Source organism: Haemaphysalis longicornis, unplaced genomic scaffold, assembly GCF_048455015.1.
Source record: "Haemaphysalis longicornis isolate Haplotype H1 unplaced genomic scaffold, Haemaphysalis longicornis Haplotype H1 scaffold_7, whole genome shotgun sequence".
NCBI lineage: Eukaryota > Metazoa > Arthropoda > Arachnida > Ixodida > Ixodidae > Haemaphysalis > Haemaphysalis longicornis.
Window position 1 is genome coordinate 50567240 of NW_027526422.1, and position 23381 is coordinate 50590620.

Consider the following 23381-nt stretch of genomic DNA (forward strand, 5'->3'; position numbering starts at 1 on the left):
CAGTAATTATCAAGTTAGATAATTAATTACGAATAATTAGCTAAGTCTTATTAACGAAAAAATTAGTCACCGCTTCTTCACAGTACTGCAAACATTATCCACTAGGTTTTCTTCGAGTTACGCCATTACTCTTTTTTTTAAACTTGGTGCATGATAGCTGGGACACCCTGTATATTTCCGGGCCCTTCCGAGGCACATTTCCACAAAAAAGGTCTTATATGACATTTCAGTGCATTTCAACCGCCGAGAGAAACTGAGAAAACGGAACAGAACAAACTTTTAAACAGATGACGGCAATCTGGAAGTATAGAAGAGGTCACGACGAATCAGTCACTCTAACGCTCCTTACCGGCACAAATTGAAATTTGCCTTGCTCTTTTTATTATCCGGCAGCTGATGTCGTTTGAATAACGCCAAAGCCTTCAAGCAACGCGCTTCAGTAGTTTACAGGATCTTGATATTTCCTGAAAAGGGGTGGGAAGCGTAAATGACGGTGTATAGTATGCCCTTGAATGTAAACAAGCAGCGAAAGTGGTAAAGCATTGTGTGCGACGCACGCCAGTTTTAGATCATTCATATTCTTTGAGTGCCTTACCTAACGCTGCATACTTTAGCTCTTTTGTAGACAGTAGTCAACCACTGTCGCTTTCCAGCCCCACGGCCAAGAAATAAAATTTGTGGCACGGTTTTCTACTTCTCGGAATTTCTGCATTTCTTGCGCGAAGGTAATCAAAAAAGTTCTTTCTAGCATTTCCTTGCTTCAAATGGTGGCATTTCTGGCGCCTTTTGCGACTTTTTTGGCTACTTTCCGCAATTTCGCGGCGACTTTTGCTTCTGAGGACCTGCCAACCCTGCTAGCGGGGACCTTTGTTGGGATTGCAAAAGTGATGGGGAACCCCATAGTGAACTACACTGATCCGTGCCATAACGTCAAACAATTTGCACTTGCAGCTAAAGTCACCCCGAACCCTCATTCAACGCCCGCCTTTTATGTCTGACCTTTATGCTGCTGCGTGTCATATTGTCAAATAATTTGCTCAAGCAGCTAAAAGTCACCCAAACACCTATAAGCTGTATTTTTTGTGTGTAGGTTTTTCGCATAGCTTTTGTGTCGTGCACAAAGCCAGCATTAAAACATAGGCTACGCTTTTGCCATGTAGCGGAGCCAGCTTTTTGCATTTCCAGGAAGTTTTAGCGAAAAGGCAGAAATTAAGAAGCGTAAGGGGGGTGGAAGACTTTGTGCGAGTGCTTCGCGGGCCCCTGAAATGCCCTCGCGAACCCTCTAGTTTCCGCGAACCCTCATTTGAGAACGGCTGCGTAATGAGATTCAGTTTCATAAATATCGCGGTCTTGACTCCCCCAGTAAGCCGGTCAGTGCACAGTTTCTTACCGCAGGTCGTTCTTTCACCTTGAATTTTCCTTTATTTTTACTTTTGTTGGTGCAATTAAGTCGGCAGACCTAACAGCTTGAGTGGAATTTTTTTATGTATTGCTGTATCCCACTGCGCTTTTCTGTTGTTACAGGTACTACCTAGATAAGATAAGAGAGTCAGGGGAAGAGGACTTCGATCCAGACCACCAGGGCCATTTCCGGCGTTTTGTGATACCCGTCTCCAAGGTACAGTAGTGCGACAACCGTCGTTTTAGAGCGCAAGCTTTATTATTCCTTACGCAGTGTTTGTGACGCTTTGTAGCTAAGTATGTGCCCACCTAAGACATACTTGCCTGCGTGGGCGTTGGTAGGGTTTTGTCTTGAGGGTAGAAGTTGAGGGTGGGGGGAGCGGGAAGTGCTGGGGTGGCTTGGGAGGGAGGGGTGCAAGTTCCCCTTCTGCACCCACCTGCCGACGCCCACGCTTACCTGTGATGAACGTGGGAATTTTTTCCCCTTAGGGTTCTGCCGTTTTAAGACTTAGTTTCGTATTTACCGGATATAAAGATGGGGTAAGGACAACCGATAAGGTTTAAAAGTTGGCTCAATTGAAGTATTACGGAGTAGGCAGAGAGCTGTTTCTACGTTTAGTAGCTTACGTCCATTTTGCTTCGCCGATAGCGCGCAATCGGAAGACAATGTGCGTTTCAACGTCGATCAGGTAGTTTCATAATGTAGTCACTGAAGAAAACAGAACAAGCAGCTGGGGGGCGCGTGAAACAAACGGCAGCCAGACCACCTGACGGACAAAGTAAACCCTTGGTATTTTATTTATTTATTTTTTATTTTTTATTTACAAATACTGCAGGCCCTATTCGGGCCCAAGCAGGAGTGGGTACATACATAGTACACATACATTAATTGCAACTACCGCTAACATATATTTGATTAGAAAAAAAAAAGTGCTTCGCAATTCGGAACACGATAGTAATACAGCAGTAATAAAATGTGCACACACATCAATGCAACACAATACACAAGAGTAATATAACAGTAATAACATGTACACATAGCGATGGAATACACAAAGAAAATACGTACTACACATAAAGTGAAAAACGAATGCAGGAAGCAGCTGCCTTAACTGCGGCAAAAAAAATTTATTGGTCAAAGGAAAGGTTGTTTGCAAGCTGAATGAACGATTCTGTTGTATTAGCGTTAACTACTTCTTCGGGTAATTTATTCCATAGTGAAATTGCATGCGGAAAAAGGGAATATTGATGTACGTTAATATTACTAAATGGTTGCCTAACTGTTTTGCTGTGGTTTGTACGATCAGACCGCATGGGGGGCTCAGTTAAGTAACTTTCACGAGGTATTTTGTAGTGACCGTGGTACAACTGATATAAAAACTTAATACGAGACACAGTTCTGCGATGAGCTAGTTTTTTTAATTTTGCCCTGTCGCGAAGAACGGACACGCTGGAAAAACGGGAGTATGTGGAGTATATGAACCGCAAGGCTAAATTTTGCACTCTCACTATTTTCTTGATTAAGTATTTCTGATGCGGGCTCCATATCAGATCCGCATATTCTAATTTTGGTCTAACGAGAGCTTTGTACGCTGTTAACTTAACGGCCGATGATGTACGACGCAATTTTCGTTTCAAAAATGCCAGCTTTTTTAGCGCATTGCTGCAAACGTTTTCTATATGGGGTTCCCAACTTAAATTGCTTGCGAGTGTAACACCTAAATACTTCACTCGTTGGGTTTTACTTATATAAGCATTATTAATAGTATAAGAAAATTCCAAAGGTTCTTTTTTGTTGGTAAATGTAATAGCCACCGTCTTAGAAGTATTAAGCTTCAAGCCCCATGTTTCACACCATACACTAATTGAGTGCAACGCATCATTGAGTCTTATTTGATCGGAGTGTTGAGTTACATTGGCATAAACAACACAATCGTCCGCAAACAGCCGGATCTTCACAGGCGATGGAACAGATAAGTAGATATCATTTATATAGACTAAGAACATTAAAAGACCGAGCACTGATCCTTGTGGCACTCCTGAGTGCACATCCAATGTATCGGAAACGCAGTCATTCACAGCCACGTATTGTTTTCGTGAGGACAAGTAACATGCTATCCAACGGTATAACGAAGTCACCGGAACACAAAGAAAAATTCCATGAGACACCCTTTTTTTAAACGCGGTACGACGTTAACGCGTGTGTGCTGCGCGCGGACCTCATTAATATGAAGTAAAATTTCATTCGTATGAACCGAGTTCGTTATTACGAGGGTTAACTTCTTCTGCCGCGTGTGACAACCTATACAAATTGACGTTAGCACATCTGCTGAGCCCACGCAAGGAGGGCGGCGAGCATTTGTGACAATGGCTGTTCCGCTCACCTTTCAGCCCGATTAGGAGGTCTGCGTAAAGATGGCGCGCTTTCTGCAACCTTCCGCTTCCTACTCCTCCTCCTCCCCTCTCTCTCGAAAATACCAAAGGCGAACAACACCAAGGAGGGAAACCTGGTCAGCCTCAAGTACACCGAGGCCCGTGCTTATCGCCAGGACAACAACACCATCTGGCTTACGCACGAGGAGATGGGCTACAAAGGTAGGCGCCCACAGGCGTCACTCAACTCGCCTGAGCTGCTGCCGGCTATAGATTTTCATACTAATATATACTAGAGGTAAATCTAGCGCTAGTGCCCAGGCAAGCCATGCTTCAGTAAGGGGGCTTTCATGTACCCCGGTACCATTGGTGCCACTGGTATTTGGCGTAGCTCGCCACCATCTCAAAAGTTCCTTATGGTACAAAAACCGTGATCGTTGTTCATAAACGACTATTTGAAGTTTTCTTATCAGCATAAAAGTATTTTTCATAAAGGACTTCGTCAGGAATCATATCAAATCTTTGTTCAACCTGAACAAGAAAAAACAATGTTTGCCCCTGTTGAAGCCTTTAATGTTTGCCCCTGTTGAAGCCTTTCTCATCAGGCTCTGTCAACGCTCGCTGAAGCGCGGCTCTCCCAGCGAGTGGCGCCAGATATCCCTCTAGTGCATATTAGTAGGAAGCTCTATGCCTATGACGGCCGACGACTGCAGCTACAGATTTCCCACTAGCACATATTAGGGTGAAACTCTATGCTGCCGATGTGTCCTTGCCATTTGCAGAAGCGGGAAGTTTAAAAACTGAGTAATGGAGATGGAGCGGCGAAAAAAAAATTATATTAAGAAATGGCAACTGACCTTGTTCTGAGAAAGGTGCACCGTGTGCATGGAAAGCGAAGGTCAAATTGCGCACAGGACAAGACAGTAAATAAACTGTGGTTGGTTCCTCTGTCATAAGAATCAGTATAACACGAAAATGAAATGTGCAGCGAAATCTGCAGCTGAGCATGATTTGCGGGTCGGCGGCTGTCTTGTGGGCGTACTTGGCGAGTGATGTCCTGCTGGCGGGTCGCTTCAGCAATGGTGTACTGGCGTCATTTCTGTGACGGATATGACGCCAGTGAAATCTTTGGGCACCGCGGCATAAGACACTTTCTTGTTAAAGTATAAAACCGAAAACGAACAACCCCAAGTATAACGTACTAGTATTTAGTAATAAAGGTTGCTTCCCCGCAAGAAGCCCGTGTGTGCAGGGGTGCACCCTTTACAGGCTACTTGCTTCGTTGTACTGGCGTCACTTCCTTGACGGATATGACGTAAGCGAAATCTTGGTGTATCCGGGAATAAAATACTGTCGTATTAAAAAAGAAAGAAAGCAAGTGAACAACCGAGTAAGTGTGTGAATGAACCAGTAAGCAAGTGTGTGAACGGGCCAGCAACTTGTTGATGCTCCTCCACCACTGACAATAAGATGTGACAACAAATTTCACGGATAAATTGAGTTCATTTTACGCGTCAGCATTAGCAGCAAGTGGTCTGTCGCTTGTAAAATCCTGAGACAGGCTGAAAAAAATTAGGTTAAGAATGTATCACTCATGATGCATTCGAGCCCTGGGTTTCTGAAGAAAGATGCTGGATTACGGCTCTAAAAAGGGAAACTCCACCATAAGCGAGAAACGCCGTACCGCTGTTGTCCCTTCAGAAAGGGACACCTTAGTGTTTACTAAAAGCACGGCAGATTATACCAACCCATTACCAGAGTCCTTCAATACCTTTCTGGTCATGAAACTTCGCCGTCACGCTATGGGAGAGCTTCGTACGCTGCCGCGCCGCGGCGCTGGTGTTGATCGGCAGGCAGCCGGGTGCGTGGTTAGAGCGCATTGAGGCAGGGAACGGACTACGGAGTAAGATAAAACAGACGCTCGCCGCCTTATCAGCAGTGCGCTTTCGCCTTACGTGTCGTGGGCCGTTAAAATGGACTTATCATTTTGTGAGTGGCTAAAAAATAAGGTGCGAACGGGCATGCTGCTAGTGCGTTCCTGCCTGCCGGTCTGGCTACAGAGTAGCGGCGGCCGCCCGATGCCCTCCGATCTGCGGTGGCGCCACTTGCGGTAGCCTTTGTGCCCGTACAAAACTTGGCCGGGAGTTTCATGACCAGAGGAGCATTGAAGGACTCTGACATTACTGAAGCGAAGATCTGAACATACCTCTCTCCGGAACTAATTACTGGCAACTATAGTGAACTAGAATGATCTAGTGGCGCGAACGGCGAGGAAGGGGCGTGCTCTTCTGTGTAGAAAACACCAGGTGGCGCTGCTGCGCCATCTTCGAAAGGCGCCGCCGCGGCAGGCTGTCGCTGTTCCGATGTTGGGTAGTAATTAACCCTTAAAAAAAAATGCTACTCGCGTCTGGCATTTCCGTACCTTGCTAGGAACGTTTTGTTGCAAATCTGCCCGTTTGAGCTGTAGGGAAACGGCTATAAATCGAGTTGTTTGGTGTCGTCTGCTACCTGCGCAGACGATCGATGCGAGCGTACGCGTTCGATGTGCTGCCGGCGGACAACTGCTATGTTTAATTCTTTACGAATGGATTTACTTTTTATATTTACTGTAATAAAGTCCCGGCATGAACCTACTTGTGAATTTCACTCTACAAAAGCAAATTATACCCAGTATTCACGCGTCCAGTAGCACCCGGCTGATTTTCTCAGCAGCAAAGTTTGCAATAAACAAATTACCTTCAGAGGAAACTTTCCCCAGGCACTTAGTGCTGAAGGCAGCGTCTCCAAATGTGTCGTTTGAGATCGCAGCTTCTGTGTTAGCACGTGTAATACATCACTAAACCTCCTAGTCGTCATGGCCCCTTTGCAGGCCGAACTGCTGTCAGCTTCTTGCAGCACACTGTTCGCAACAGCTAGGGAATATATGTCACCGCTTCCGCATAACACACCACGAAAAGAATGTTTGCGACGACACTTTGTCGTCATGTGGATAGAAGAGCACAGATTTCTCGTGAAAATGTCTAGCTTTTTTTTTTTTCGTATCGATGTCGTATAGCGAAACGAACGTTTCGATCGTCGGCACAATTTAGCCGGCACCAGAGCTTTGAAGGAAGCTTGACTTCTTGAAGATGGCTCATTGTGAAAGCATCATTCCACAGAACTTGCGACTTCATTTGATGAGCACTGCGGAGAGAGAGCCTCGTGTTGTGGCTGGTGCACCTCATCTTTTTCGGCTCTTCAGCTTGCTTGCTGGCTGCCGAAACTGAAACTCTTGTCCGCCTTTTCCTTTGCGGCTTCCGCGTGCATGCTCCGCGCAGAATTCGAAGCACAGTCAGGCAGGATGGTAGGTACAGCACCTGGAGCCAGTGACAGCTTCCCGCGTACAAGTCGCACTTTACAGCCGTTTATTACGTGGATGTAATCACGCAATAAGCACTCGGGCTCAAAGTGGCGCTCACCAACGGCTGAAGATATGGTCAAGAGTTTGTCCAGTCTTCCCAAATTTTGTCCCCACTTATTGCACAGTTCATCGTCCAAAGGAGCGGCGAACAAAGACGCCTTGGGAGCACCTGCAGGGTAACCACTGTGACAACCCGGAGCAAAGCAATAGGTGTCCGTCCTTCGTTTTGACATCGCGTACCCGGCCTGGCCAACCTCTATTCGACAGCACTCGCAATAACTATATTCCTGACGATTGTATACCTCTTGCTTCTGTGGAACATCACGGAAACGTAAAACACGCAGAAAATGAAAGGCCGGCCTCAGCCATAAACAGACGGAGAGTTTGTCCGACCGCGCGCCGCCAACGTATCGCACATCCGCTCGTATCGTCTGCGCCGCTAGCAGACGATTTGTTTGTAGCCGTTGCCCGATGGCTCAAACGGGTCTGATAAGCAACAAAACGTTCTTAGAAAAGTACAGGGACAACAAAAGTGAGCATCTTTCTTCCATAAAGGTTAATTACTGTACCACAGTAAAAAACGGCAGCGGCAATAGCTGGCGAGCGCCCCAAGGAACGGCCCGTGCAACCGCGGTACCGTTTTCGAAGAAGGCGCAGTGGCGCCCCTGGCGGCGGTAGACGCGCTTTGCTTCAGCCCGAACGCTGCAAAGCGCTCCCGTTCGCGCCACTGGATCAAGACATTCTAGTTCACTGTACTGGCAACCAAAGAGATTTCGAAAGCGTTAAAGGGACCCCGAAAAGCTTTGTGAAGGTGGCAATCAAATGCATTCAGGTGGTAGAACACATAACGGGAGATTTTTGAGCGAAGTGTGAGCCCCATACGTTGTACAGATAATTTGTAAACAATTTTTGAAGATCGCCTTTCTCAGCCGATGAGCGCGACGCCGCAGCGAGCTGACCGCGGCTGACGCAACGGCGACCGCGGGTGACGCAACGGCGAAGGCGCCCCTGATTCGCCCAATCGCCGGCAAGGTCGGCCGCCGGCGGCGTCACTGCCATTGGCTTCCGGCTGCTCTTCCTCCTTCCTGCGCGATCCCGAGGCAAAGACGGGTCCGCAGTGATTGACGCGAGCCTAGGCGCAGGAATGTAGCTAGCTGCTTTGAAGGAGGCAGAGAGGGAGGAGGGGAGAGTAGATCGGCAAGTGGGGAGAGGTGCATTTAACTGCTTCTGGCGCAGCTAATACTGAATGTAGATCAATAATTCCAACGGCATTGCATCGCTATATTGGTGCTACGTGACAATACAGGCCTTTTGTAACTTTTACAGAAGGCTTTTCTAGGTCCCTTTAAGATTCCCACCCCATACGTTTTTCTACGCACTTAAATTTCTGGCTTCACAAATGGTGAACTGTTAAATGGGATTGGTGGAACTAGCTCGTTTAGCGTTTTATCAAAAGTGCCTGGAAAGGACTTGAAAATAATGTATCTGGCAATTTGAACAGATTGTATACATTTCAAAAATCTAGGCGTCAAGGGCAACGATATGAATCTCTCTATGACGGCTTTTTTTACCGAGCATGCAATCTTTTCAAAATTCGCATTTGCAATTTCCGTATTTCGCAATTTTCGTATTCGTATACGAATACGAATAAGTATTTGTATTCGTACGCGTATTCGCAAAGCACGTAATGTTGCTGCACAGTATTTGGCATGCCGTTTGTGGCGATAAATTTACATTTACGCTACAGTTTACATTCTACAATTTATATTTATTATCTGGAAAATTTGTTTTCGTTTCGATGCAAACTCATAAATTGCGTTCACTCGCCTGTGAATATCTGCACTAGAGGCTGCCGTGCCGTTTTGTCCTTTTTTTATTCCTGAATAATTTTTTACTGTTGGTTTTCTAAAATTCGATAACCTTCGCATTTTCACCCGAATACCGTAGCGAGTGTTTCCAGTATTTTTTTGTATATTCGCCCGCGTGTGCGTGTACGTTTGTGCCTTCGTTCCTGTATATGCAGTTCAGCTAGTAGTCTCATGCTTTTGGAAATCTGGAATCAGAGTGGGAATATGATGCGGGCTCTCGTAATTGATACCATTTTCGCACAGATACGTATATAATTGTATTTTGAACAAAGATGCCACCGAATGATGACAGGGTTTCTATTTTTTTTCTTTTTTTTCAGGGTATGACCTGCCGACCATAAACCCTAAGTACCAGGGAAAGCCCTACCGATACTCTTACGGCAGTGGGAATTTCGAGCGGTTCGGCGAGTGTCGAAATGCGGTAAGGCTACCTTGTTGATTTTGTTCGTACATATAGTTATCAATAGCCAAGTTTTGTCTCCTTAAGTAGGCTGAACATAAGTTCATAAAGGTTTTTGATGAATCGCGCCTCTTGTTACTGCCCTGCGTTCCTGTTTTCTTGGCACAAAGCCGTACATAGTTGTACAGGTTGCATTGTAGGTTAGACTGACTGGGGGGGAGGGGGGTACACGTTTTACATTAGAGAAATTTAATCGTGCAAAATGCTTCAGTCAACTGTCGTTTTGAGTGGAATGGCACAGAAATGATGTACTTGAGAAATGGTGCATATGGTTTCAGCGTGGCGCTATTATGCTTACTTTGTAATCCACATAAGCCTCCACTGATCGTGAACTACTCATGGGTTCTTGTATGGCATTTAATGTAGTATTGTATTTGTCTCCGCGTAAAGGCTCATAACATAAAGCGTGGCCTTTATTTTTTGGGGGGGGAAAATAAAGGTCACGTGTCAGTGGTTCAGTGATTGGTATGTCGGCTTTTTGCTCTGTTGATGCATATAACGACTAAGCGCGCAGGAGTGTTCGACTGTTTATTTGGTACATTACAGCATGCGCTGTCTAGAGGTGGTGCCTTATAGATAGGTACCACGATGTCTTTCGTGCTGGCGGCTTGTCGCGCAGATCTGCAAGCTTGACGTGGAGACGCGTGAGATGAACCTGTGGCGAGAGTCGGACACGCAGTACCCGAGTGAGGCCGTCTTCATCGCGGACCCCGAAGGCGTGGACGAGGACGACGGTAACCTTCCTGAGCGAGCGGGACTGTGTGTGTGTAATGTGGGGCATTTGAAGCTGTGCTGTATGCTTGCGCGGCACATGCGGAGAAGACGAGGAATAGCTTGCCGGGTGGCAAGAGGTCTGGTTCGCCCGTATGATTTAGACCACCGGTTGAAGTGGCGCCCCGGGCTGAATGGGAGGGAAAATCCTTTGAAAGGACTGATTTGCATCTACAGAGGAGACTCGGAGACGTCAAGTCAACTGCTCTGCCTTGGTGTCCGGGATGTTGGTTTTTCAAAGGTCTTGGCCTGCACAATCAAGCTAGATCGAGTCTTCCCTTCTGGGTGAACGATTGAGCAGGAAATACGGATTATTTGTTTACGGTAGGCCGATTGGGACAGCAGACAAAAAGTGTGAGTGGAGTGAGTGAATGCAAGAGATATATATATATATATATATATATATATATATATATATATGTGGAGAGAGAGAGAGTTTTTTGCCCTTTTGGCTAAGGCCTCCTCATTCAAGGGTGCCGCTGGAGTTCCTAATTGGTGGGTTTTCGAGGGGTCTTGGCAGACTGGCGGGCTGCCCATGGTCTTCTGGGCAAAGCCTGCCATCCATAGCTGCTGCTGTCAGAAACCAAGAAAACTAGTGTGATATTTCGTGTTGCCAGATCTCGCGCTGAACTCTAAATCACCAGGTGAAGCGGGGCTAAATATTCTCTGGCCGTCTATCCATCGCAGGCGTTCTTCTGTCGGTGGTGAACGACACAGACTACAGCAAGCCGGACTTTCTCTTGGTGCTGGACGCCAAGACACTGACCGAACTTGCGCGGGCCGAAGTGCCCCACCAAGTGCGCGCCTGTACCTCAATCCACGGCTGCTTCGTCAAGAGCTGAGGGGCCCTGCTCTCTCGCTCGGAGCATCGCGTTTGTACACACCGCCCTGCCCCAATCGATTGCCTCCACGTCTTTCATTTTGATGACAAGCGAACGCGCCCTGTCTGCGCCTTCTGCGTCTCCGCGCTGTCCCTGTCGTGGCTAGGGTGTTAGGGCGTCGTGCGTTTGACGAGAATTATTCGCCTGTTGTCTCCCAACAATTTCGAGTAGGCTCATGGGTTAGTGATCCTCTTAGAAAAGTGAGCGCGGTAGAAATGATGCAGCGTATTTTTGTCGTGCAACAGCTGTAACTGTCACAACAACTTACAAAGAGGTTGTTGTTCACTTAAGTCTCAATGCATTTTTGAATAACTTAAAAAAATGTTTTTAAAGGTTTTTTTATTTTGCATAAAATTGCACCGGCTGCCTATATCACGTTTCATTTCTTTTATAGTGGATGCACTCGCTAACTGATAAGGCTGTTTCAATAACACAGACACGATCTCCCATGGTGTTCTTTGCTAGCGCGAACGGAACGAGGACTCAATGAAACATATATCAAACAAGACAAAAACTTTTCCTCGCCGTACTTGTCTTCTTAGGACAGTTTACTAGGGCTGCGCAACTCGTACCAACTAGCCCACGATGAGTTCTTGTTGACAAGATGTTGCTTCTGTAATAGATTTGAGCGCGGTAGTTGCAGTGTTAGATACCTTGGTGGACCAGTGTCTCAAGCACGTCACTCGCAGCCACATCGCTTTGACTGACCATCCCCACACCAAACGTTGTAATGTGCCTAAGCGTCGAGTGCGTGTCGCTTACGTCCCTCACTCTAAGGCGCTCTCGTAAGTCACACTTACTGCAATGCTCCCAAATGACCGATTCGTGGGACCAACGGCACCAATTCAGCGAATGACACGGTTGAGTACATGATTTGGCGGGAAATTTTAACGCGTGCTCAGGGATTGCGCACTGCGCATGCGTAGTGCTACACCAAACATGGTGTTCTTCTTGAGCCAAGTCCGAAACTTGCCACCATCGCCCACCCAATTCGCTCTGCCGTTCCTACGACTTTGTCACTGAACTGCGTTGTGGTGAAGGAGATATTCCCAAAGTGCAGCTCTGCCAACTTCTTTGTATTACCAAGAACTGTCGAGCGATAATTGTTTTGTAAATATTTGTAACTTATTACTGCTTTAGACAATTTTTCGCAGATGAGGTTGTGACTGGTGCTGAGTTAGGATGCTGACGTTTTCTAACGGGTTGGCGCATGTGTTAAAAGAGAGCGTGTACTAGGGACATGTCATTCCAGCTTTGTTGTTGACAGCTGTCGAAAGGACTAAATAGTACATAATACGAAACTACAATAGAAAAACTAAAGGTTGCGCTGCGATAGCGTGACTCGCAGTGATCGGGTATTATATTAGGGGAATCTACTGGCCACTGCGAAGCTACGATCCTCCCAATTTTAAATAACTTTGAAAGTTTTAGAGGTTATTTTTCTATGACGATTAAGCTTTCCAGCCTTCGTAACGTGGGTGTTGCACGGCTATGACTGCACTATCATTACATTCCAATCACATCATGTGTGTGGGGGGATTTTATTGCTGCCCAGGGAACATCACGTACTATCGCAACTTTGAGAGCTTTGCGGGCTCAGTGTGTCAAAAAGTGAAAGCTTGCATGGCGAGAGTAAAACACAGAATTAAACAAAATGTTGTGAGAAACTCAAAGGTAAAATTCGGGCATATAACTAGACAAACATAAAATGCGGGATTCCCAAAGCCCCTCTCATATACATTAAGGTATACTTCATCATGGTTGCATTTCCTGAAATGTAACCGCAATGTCTTGAAAATCCCGCTCCCGGTAAGGTTCCTCAGCTTTCCTTTTTAACAAGACTTTCTCTTTATTATAAAATACCTTAGCTTTCACAAAATACTGCGAAATCTGCACAAACCTGAGTGATCAAATGCACATAATTGCGCATTGTTGCGCAAAACTTGATGAAATGTTGAAGTCAAGGCACAGATGTTTACTCAAATGCGACTTATTTTATTGTCGGGGCCTCAAATATTTTTCTTTGTCCACGACACACACAGCTCCAGCCGGAACTATATAATATGAGGGCCTTAACGCCAGGTTTCCTGTAGGGTGCAATGCTTGGTAGGACGGTATTCACATACATCGGAACCGTTTCTCAAGCACCTTGGCCACTTGCCAAGGGACCTGCCGTAGTCTGCAGCAATCCCTCTGAACAACGGTTGGGCTCTGTGGTACGCCGTTGTGTTTACACATGTGTCTCCCGAGCCGTGATAAACAAACGCCCGTGGACTGTGTACAGGATGGGACACTGCGAAAGCCATTTATATTTATTACCTTGTCCCTATCCAACTCGCAATTTGTATTCACGCTGTAATGAAGACCTACGGCCTTTTATGTGATAGCTTCTTTTTCAGTTCTGTTTTTTACTCAGCTCCGTTTGTTTTTTGTGTATTGCGCGGTCACAGTAATGCCGCACTGTACATGTTGTTTCGCGTGGCGCTGCGGTGAGTGCTTGCGCGCTTTCATCGCCTGTTAAGTATGAATCTGAAGCGTGTGTGAACATGTGGATAAGGGAACTGCAGCTTCCCAACAGAGTTTGTTGAAAGTACCGGGCAAGCCAGCAAGATTGATACAATCACTTCAAACGTGCAACGCTTATTGTAACAGCCGCTTATTTCAGGGCACGTTTCAGTATTAGGGGCATTTTTGCATATATCATGCAAGAACTATTTACCGGTGTATTCAAAACTAAGTTCTTCAAATTACCACTAGTAGTTAACATCAAACCGGGGGATATTGAAGACACATAACAGACCCACGATGAAGTCTTTTGTTTACCTCGTACTTCGCTTTCAAGCACGTCCCTTTGTTTAAGGGAAAGCACGAAGCACAACTATCCACACGCTAGTAGGCATAAATAAACGTTTTCTCTTATTATCATGTGTGCCTTCAACTTTCGTGACACGTGACCATTATCTTTGAGATTGTATGATCCGGATGCGACGGTCCTTGTTGTAATATTATGCTGAAAATGATGGTGGTCTTCGTGATTCAGCATTAACCCTGCGAGCTGGAGTCCTAAGCTGTAGAAAGTTGCATGATGGCACGCTTGGACTGTGAATGAAATGCTTGACGACGCTCAACGGTGAGCGCGGGGGTTTTGAAATTGTTTTTACTCGGTTTACAGATGTCGCCGATGTTGAGGGACAGAAACGCAGAGGTGTAAAAGCATGGCTGTTCGTGCCGCTTCCGCCATAGAAATTTCTTTTGAATTTCTTTTCCATCTTCACGTAGGTAAATGTAGCAATCCAATCGGAGTTGCTCGAGCTGCTACTTCTGCCAGCAGTAAAACTTGCGTCATAATCATGACCATAGTTCCTGATAGAAATCGTATTTTTCCTGTTGATCAAACTTTGATATTGCACAGCTCCATAGTTTTGGATATCCACAGCACGCACTAAAGAATGAAAGGCGTCAGTAAAGAGAATATTTACCTAGGACTTACTGGTAATCTAAACATTACTCGTCCTAGATATGACTTGAGTACAACTTCGTGGTTTCTTGAAGCTGCCGGAGTTCCACTACGGCGTTGTGGACATGAAAAAGCTATAAAAGCGACCGTAATAAGTGTTTCCTCTGCATACAATTTACATTTCATGGAGATTATTAACCACAGACACTTGTATTATCTGCTGTTTTGCGTACAAAAGTACTATGTACATTTCTCAAGTACAGACGTGCGCAGCACCGAAACGGTGACAGAATGTAACGACTGTTTTCAGAGTGAAATTGTTTACAAAACGAGCTTCTGCAGTTTCTAACAGCTAACCCAGTGATAGTTGTTTGTGCATTTGGTCTGATTTCTGTTTTAATTTTGCAGACCCCTCTTCTACGAATAGACAGTTTTACGCCTTTCTGACGTACCTAACTTCTACCTAAATTTTAATTTTAACATGATCCAAGACGTTTGCGATAAATAAATTCTAAATTATCGCTTTAGCGTAAAATGTCCCTAAGTTAATTTCATTCCTAATTTGATCTAAGCGCTTAATTAAGCCCGGACAAGCGAAATCGAAGTTTACGGAGCAATTGGAAACGAAGGGTAAAACGTAATCAGCAAAATAAAGGGAGGGGGGGGGGGGGGGTGGCGGGGCAGCCGTACATCAGAGCAAAAGAAAGAAAAGAGTACAAGAAAGAATTTCGATCTCTTAAAAGCGGGACAGAAGTCGCTGAATGTCTCGAACCCAAACATTTCGCAGACGAGTTGTTGAGCTTGTTGTACTCGACGGGCTTCTTCATGTGAGAGAATCTGCCCGCACCGGGCAGTGCAAAGAGACACAACATCACGAAAACAATTACGTTGCGCAAGGAAAGTCTCCCACTACTGCCGTTCCTGCCCAAAGTAGGCGTGGCACCACCGCGACGTCTTCTGCTTGCTTACATGACGCCGTACAGTCTGGAGCTCGTGGGACGCGCACGTGTACAGCCTCTCTGGCGTGCTGTGTCCTGTGCGACGTCGTGACCTGGGACCACTGTAGTTCCGTGTGCTTGCTAGACTGTGTCGGTGGTAACGAGAGCCTGCTTCAGTACTTGTGTGTTTACGCGTGTGGTAAAGAACAGCCACGAAGGGGTACGACTAGTGTTCCCGAATTGTTGTCGATGCTGTGTCGGAGTGCGGCGGGAAATAAAACAAACCCCAACGTTTCTGTGGTCATTAATAAACTGTTTTTGTTCATTTGCTGTGGCTGCTTCCTTCTCTTCAGTCTACCGACTTCTGTTTCAAGGGTGAGAGCCGTAACTTCAACGGGTTATTGCGCTTACGTGCATGTCTCAGAAGCGTGGCAGTTTAACAGCGTGCGGGCTTAAAGGGACCCTGCAACACTTTCGATAAGCGCTTTCACTCTTTCCTTCCCGTCTGGAAGCACTGCGAAAGCTACAGTTATCACCAGCACGGAGCGGCACTGCGTGATTTGGTCGTCGCACCCGATACGCCTTCCATTCCTGCTTTGTTTTTGTGGCTGTTTTTTAAAAGTGGCTATCAAAAAGCGTTCATTGCTGGAACCGAAGGAAAACCGCCAGACAACCGCTACATGGCCTTAGTGACGTAATTCGAGCCGTCGAAGAACCTCGAGACCGGGAAACAAAGAAAAATCTTTTGAGCGAGTTTCCAAGTTATCTGATGGGCATAGACATTAATTTTTGGTTGAGGTACTTTGCGACCCCCTAATCTAAGTTCTGGGTGTGCTGGGTGACTACATTCTGCAAGCATTTAAAATTTCAAGAAAAGTTGAAAAAATTGTTGCAGGGTCCCTTTAACGCATACGTGCCGAGGGCTCGCAACGGTTCTCCAGAACTAGGAAACAGGCGACATCGGTCCGAACGAATTGGTGACGGAATTCTGTATCCCCCTTCCCCAACGCATCCGTTTCCATAAGAGATTTCAATGACAACAGGACCCTTTAAGGCGAGCCACGCGCTCCACAGGCCAACGAAACAGTCAAAATGATGATCAATGCAACGGAGGATCTCCCCGAAGTATCGAGTAGGTTCTACTAGCTTGCCGAGAACGGTGTAACAACCGTCCGCCCTGGAAATACCCCAGCAGGTTGCTGTAATTCTGCGCCGATTCTTATTCGTCTTGTTCAAGTTTCGGGGATTGTTGATGTACAGAAACGTGGAGTGCCAAAACGTGCTACTTTGATAACGTAAGATTGCAAGAGACACTCTTCCTTCGCTGTTAATTACGCGTAAAAAGTGTTTTTCATATATGACTATTACATGCCCTTCATTTCCATGATTGAACAGACAAGAATGCTACGTATAAGCGACAAAGCACCGTAAGCTGCAATATAAAACAAGTCGCTACGCCAGCAAAATAGTACTATGTCGTTAAATGCTATTTTTTTTAAGTTAAGCATAAGCGTCTACTTGGGGGCACTCTCAGTTGTTCGTTCTAAGCTGTTATCACATTTTTTTGTAAAGACTTAAGTTTGCTACTCCACCCCTAAGTATGTGCTCTAACAAAGAAATATTCTTTCTTAGACGCCTTTTTATTTTGAAGCAAGAAATATTGAGCAGAAAACGCCTCACTAGTACACTTGCATATCAATGTCAGCAAATTTCGAGGATACTCTTTCCTCCATACATGCGTAACCGAGGTGTCTCACCAGGTGTCATAATCGCATCATCTTCACAAGCCATTCATTTCATCTTTTAGGTGCGGAGTACCTTAGGACCGCACAATGTCCGTCCGCGTCCGTGCGCATAGCATTTACAATCGCAGAAAATCACACAAGTACCGACAGGGTTCGAGCCTGTGTGTGGTAGACCAGACAGAGTTAGTGTCAGTCGTCTTACCCACTGGGCTAAGACCGTGAGTCAAACGGCTTACTCCATCGCCTGTAGCGGTGCGGGGTTCCTTAGGACCTCCCAATGTCCGTCCGCGGCCATCCGTGCGCACACCACCATCAAGCGAAAATCAAGCGAAATCCGGTTTGAGTCGTGAGTTGCAGTTTCATTTAGGGAATAATCAAGGTGCAGCTCACGGCTCAAATCTAATGACGCTCGGGGCGCAAATCGGATGTCACTCGGGGCGCAACTTAGATGTCATTTCGAGTCCCCGTACTCCGCACCTTCGCCATCATCCAAGGAGTGGAGATGCTGCCATTTTGTTTCTTCCAGATACCAAATTCCAGAGCGAGCATTCGAGCCAGTTCCAGGTGGTCAAACAATATTGGTTGTATATTAATCTCGAAGCCATATTTTTTCTCTGCATTTCGGATTCATCCCATTCAAGTGAACCATAACTTTCATAGCTCCGCGGAACTAGTGGTTTATTTTGGTATGTCTACGCATGGCCTCCGAGATAACCCCGCAAAAGCGCGCGCGGGATCTCGGACGCCATGGTCTACGTAACGCATTACTAACCTCGGTTGTTAAAAAATGCGTGACGAGAGTGTAGACGCCGACGTCCGGCCGTTCATGGTTAGAAATTCAGAAGAACCTTACCAGCATTTGCTTCACCATAATATATTCAAGTTCCTGCAGTTCTTCTCATTGCTAATTAGTTCAGGACATTAGCTTCGGAAACAGTGGCATTTGCAGTGCATGGACGTACGTAGTGGTCGACTCGCGGGGCCTCATTCGCCTAAATCTCGTCTCAGGGCGGCGGTTTTAGGACACAAAAGAAATTGGCAAATACGCTGGCAACTAACAAAGTGCCCGTAGATTGGCCTGCGGTTCTACAAAAGGATAGAGCGCCAACAGACGAGGGCGAAATTACCGAACGAGAAATGCGGGCGCCCGTATATGTCGTTACGTGTATTTCTTCGTCCTCATTGCGAGCGAAGTACCCCTTGCTACTCAACTCATGCAAAACTACAAATTTTGTCAAACCGTGTAGTTTATGTGCACAACTAGGGTTTTGTGGTTACCATATTCGAAAACGATGTTTGTGTTCCGCCGCATCCGCCCAGCACACTTGCTCTAAACGGAAATTCCCAAGATACCATGACAAAGTATACGCCTCTCGATCGCATACCACGCCTACGGAATTTGATTAGAATGGCTAAAGCAGAGGATGCTGATATTTGAATTCTTGCTTGGAGTTTTATTTACTCATCGTACGAAGTTTAATTTACTTGCGAAAATAAACTGTTTCATAATAAAGTTGTAAACGTTTAGGAAATCTCTTCCTAGTGTTAGTACACGGGCTTCCACAGTAGGAGCATGGTAAGGTTAGGAAGAGCGGCGGGAACTGGCATTTTGCCGAAACTATCCAGAAAGCATATATATAGGGTTTGACCGCTTAGATGACATAAAATATGCGATGAGTTTATCTCAGCTGATATTGGGGATAAATATAGTTCACATTTTTTAATAGAAATAACATGAAGACTTCGCTGCCAGGCCAGTGCCGGAGCATCGCAAAAATCGTTGATGACAGTCTGAAACAGGCATGTATTGCCTCGTAAAACAAAACTGCAGCTATGCGAAGACTCATCAAGCTGGATAACTCAGAAGTATGATAAATTATAAAATAGACACAATCACTTCTTTATTGCACTCATTTGGTCTCTCTTTTGTGTAGACAGCACGCAAGTCCATACGCTTGCATATTAAGTGTTGTTACATTGCGATTCAAAGTGAATTTGTCATGCATCTTGCGATACAATGTTCCTTGATATTGCTACGTGGATACAGGACAGAAGGTACAAATTATCATGGATGAGGCGATGGTTTTAATCGGCGGCGTTGTCTGAACGCACGCCGGAGCTGTGCTTCATTGGGTTCGTCGCCTTCATCGGAATTCGGCAGTTATGGCGCAGTGCGCCACTTCCCAGTTCCTCTTTGTTGTAGCGATACTTTGCCCGTTTCGCTGCCCAGTCGTTAACGCAGATAGGTCACAGTAAATCTATTTTTTTGTTTAATATCTGCGTTCTGCCAGTGAACCGGCTGTAGAGAGAGAGCCACTATGCTTGAAGCCCTGCGGACGCTTCGATCATTCATTCAGTACACCGATCACGCACTTTGCGATCGAAAATGGTTTTTGGTTTATCGGGGTGAGATGATTGTTTCGGCTATCACTCTCCCAGCGGATTCAGCACTGCCTTTGTAGAGCTTCCACTGCCTTTCACCAATTCCCAAAATCCAGGGAAAAGTGCAGATTTTTATCTGTTCATATTGTAACATTGCCAAATGTTTGATTATTCGCTGTCTCATTGAACAATTTATTTAAGATGGGCTGAGATGGGCTGGCACTTCGTCAGTACGTCCGTGCCAGACAGATGGACTTGACCACAGCAAGGCCAAACTTCAGAACTTACATTTTATGGGAGGAATAGGACTCCTGGAGCCCTATTTCGAATTCGGAAAATTTTCTGCCATTTCGCTTTAGTGGCCAGCGGTACAATTCGACCAAGGGTAGCGCGATCAGTATACTGTTCCAAATGTTCCTTCACTCTGTAGCAGAAAGCAAGAAAAAGAATGAGTTGTGCAAATCGGTAAGCAATTGTGACTGAGGATTACCCTTTCTTAGCCTGTGCTCTGCTGCAGATTTTTGCTTGCTGTTTTGCGTTTGGCTTCGCAGGAGTTGTTGTTTCGCAGGTTGCTATGCGGCAACGCACAGAGTAATGTTCCTCGTGTCGGTCACAAGGCTTACCAAGATGTGTAATTAATTTTCTGCAATGACCAGATCCATGCTTATCCACCTTGTAAACCTATTGCTGCCCATATAGCTTGATGTAGACGTACACGCTTTAGCTATGGTAAACAAAACGTTGGGTATGACTGACTTCAGTGGATGGCTGGCGCCGCTGAGCGCAGGCATTATATAGCCCCGCAAGCTTGCTTTGCTCTTCGCTCACCTCCCGCCCTTTCCATGGCCTATTGATCAATCATCTGAAACGTTACTCTCGCAATCTCCACACCGTCCCACTCCACAGCTGACCATGATTTTCTTGATTCGGAGGACCATATCGCCGCAGCCGCAAGGAAACGCTAAGCTAAAAGCCCGGACGTTTCCCGTTAGTACGTCCGTGTCCTCCAGGAGAAACTTGGAGAGTTGCTCGTGTGTGTTTGCTGAAATTGAAGATTGTGTTTGTCGGGAATTTTGTGAAGAGGTATAAAAGAGGACAATAATCTTCATGAGGGCGACATGAAACGCTGCTTCTCAACGCCTAGAGCGCTGCCTCTCTGTGCTCCAGCCTGGTCGCTCCGTGCCACTCAGCACAACTGTACTTCAAAAGAGTAGATGGTTTCTTAGTCACTCTGAACTATTATTGATAGAATTTTGAGGTATGTAATGTGCTCGAACGAGTCATTACCTCAGACTGCAATGCCGCAGCCGCTGACCAGTGCCAATTCGCTATTGGCGGTGAGCGCGAACACAGGCGGCGCTGCGAAGCGCGCCTCCGTGACGTCAGCTTAGGGATTCTCGCATTTGTCGTCTGCTTCACTCAGGATCGCTCTCCCTGCTGTTTCTTTGCGCTCGGTCAACGTCTGATGCTTGTCCGCACCAGAATTGGCGTGTGAGTAACTTTTTATCATAATAATAGGCTTAAAATCGCATACACTAGCTCATGGTGTCAATTAAAGTATAGTTTTGGATACCGCTACGGAAGAAACGTTGCCGGCGCCACCCCATTTCTTGCGAAGCCGGTCCTGTGCGGAGCGCTAAGAGTCGGAGCTAGGCGTCAGCTTCTCATGTAAGCATTCGAACAAAAGAAACAGTCAGCCGCTAATAACCGACAACAGCGAAAATGCAAGACCAAAACAAATTCTAGGTCTTAGGGCTGTCGGCTTCGGCAGACGGCATCACAATTCCCGGTAATCATATGTAAGGTAAAACAGTTTTTGCAACCTTGCCGAACGCTCGAAAGCGTTTTGTCACATCACTTTACGTTGTCAAGGCATGAACGTTTGCCGACATGCACTATAGACTGCAAAAACTGTAGGTTCAGTTCCAAATAGCCCAGTGTGTATATACGCGCGTGCTGATTCTATACCAGCCATCTAACCAGTATGGAGGTTTATTGAGCAAAACGAGTCACGTCTTCGTTAAATTTATAGTAACACATATATGTTTGTTAAGACCTGGAGGGATATTTCGGAACATTTTGCACAGCGGTATCTTCCCGATATTGGGATATGCGTTATAGGAAAACTGCACTCAAGAGGAGGAGGAAGAGTAAGGGGAGGAGGGGAAAACTTTGTTTAACAATTAAATCGATCTGGCTAGTGGGCCGAGTCCTCAGTCCAGGACAAGAGAGTAAAAGTAATTTTCTTCAAATCATAGAACGCCATCCCGAATAGAATAGGATTTGTTCTTCGCGCCTGGAAGGGTTGAAAAGCAATAAAGAGCTACTTGGAATTTTTCTTCAGCTTCGAGTCTTGTAATATATGCAGGTATACTATTTATTACGTTACTTAGCGAGTATATCATGCCTTCAACACCGTAATCATGTCATCATTGTTCGAGTTAAGAGTCAGTTCGTTATGATAACGATATAATTACGATAGAAATTCGGAGCACAAAAGCCGCCTTCGAGTACTGTGGACCACGTTGTTTAGAGCGCGATCGCGGTGGCGTAGCACAAACCTTCTCATTGTATTTGCATGTGAAAAACAAAGCACGCTGCGGATATGCACCTTCTTGCACGCAGCCGTAATGAAAGCCAATTTGTGAAGAAGGGAACGTATGCCATGCAAAATGAAGGAAATATCCACACGACCTTCGTGAGGCTCCCAAACATCCCGAAACCTCCTAATAAGAAGTTAGTGACGGCGCAGGAAAATTAATGCGTTGGGCAGAAAAAAAAGCAAGAAACATTAATCCGATACAAGACAACAACGAAAGAAACACAAGAAGGCCGCTTCATTTCCTGCTGTGCGATGAGCGTGTAGAGGCCGCTGCTTGGTACGTAGTATTAGACTGTTGAGTCTTCATAGGAGCATCTCAAAAATATTGCAGGGAAGCCTACGCATTTTGAATACTTATCGAGAAGCTCTGATCGCTGATCCTCGCGAATAAGCAAGAAAGGACGAGTTACACACGATCTTCTGACCGATACTCTGAAGAAAGTTGTTCTCTATCTCTTCGTGTATTGTAAACTTGTGGGGGATACAGCTTCAAATTATTCAGATGCGTCAGAAGCTTGCAAAATAACTGAGTCGCTAGAAATACGCTTTTTAACGCACTACAGCAACGAAGCGGGCGATTTCTAGCCCAGGCACTGTTGCCCCTCACAAGCGGAGTGTAGCAGACGACAGCGGCGCGAATCCCTAAGCCGACGTCAGAGCCAGGGGGCGCCACTCAAAGATCTCACCGCCAATACCGGTGAGAAGTGCTCCTGTAAAGGGTGCTTTTTCTTTAGAATACCCTTGATGTGGCAAAGCCTTTCGAAGTTTTATTTGGAGTGAGTGAGTGAGTGAGTGAGTGAGTGAGTGAGTGAATCAGTGAGTGAGTGAAGGAGTGAGTGGGTGAGTTAGTGATTGAGTGAGGGAGTGAGTGAGTGAGTGGGTGCGCTAGTAAGTGAGTGAGTGAGGAGGTGAGTGAGTGAGTGAGTGAGTGAGTGAGTGAGTGAGTGAGTGAGTGAGTGAGTGAGTGAGTGAGCGAGTGAGTGAGTGAGTGAGTGAGTGAGTGAGTGAGTGAGTGAGTGAGTGAGTGAGTGAGTGCAATAGGCATTCAAACTATCAGTGGCTTGAATAACTGCGCGACTTAAAACTAACCATATCTGTACAGT

General features: G+C 45.9%; 1 protein-coding gene across 1 annotated transcript in view; it reads left to right on the forward strand.

Moving 5' to 3' along the window:
* Positions 1 to 15856, forward strand: part of LOC144145584 (carotenoid-cleaving dioxygenase, mitochondrial-like) — a 169092-nt gene extending 153236 nt beyond the window's left edge. The window contains exons 8-12 of the mRNA XM_077677235.1: positions 1525 to 1618; positions 3885 to 3996; positions 9363 to 9463; positions 10122 to 10236; positions 10961 to 15856. Coding sequence (XP_077533361.1) covers positions 1525 to 1618; positions 3885 to 3996; positions 9363 to 9463; positions 10122 to 10236; positions 10961 to 11115 — 577 coding nt within the window. The 3' untranslated portion in view covers positions 11116 to 15856. The remainder of the gene's footprint in view (positions 1 to 1524; positions 1619 to 3884; positions 3997 to 9362; positions 9464 to 10121; positions 10237 to 10960) is intronic.
* Positions 15857 to 23381: the final 7525 nt, after the last annotated feature.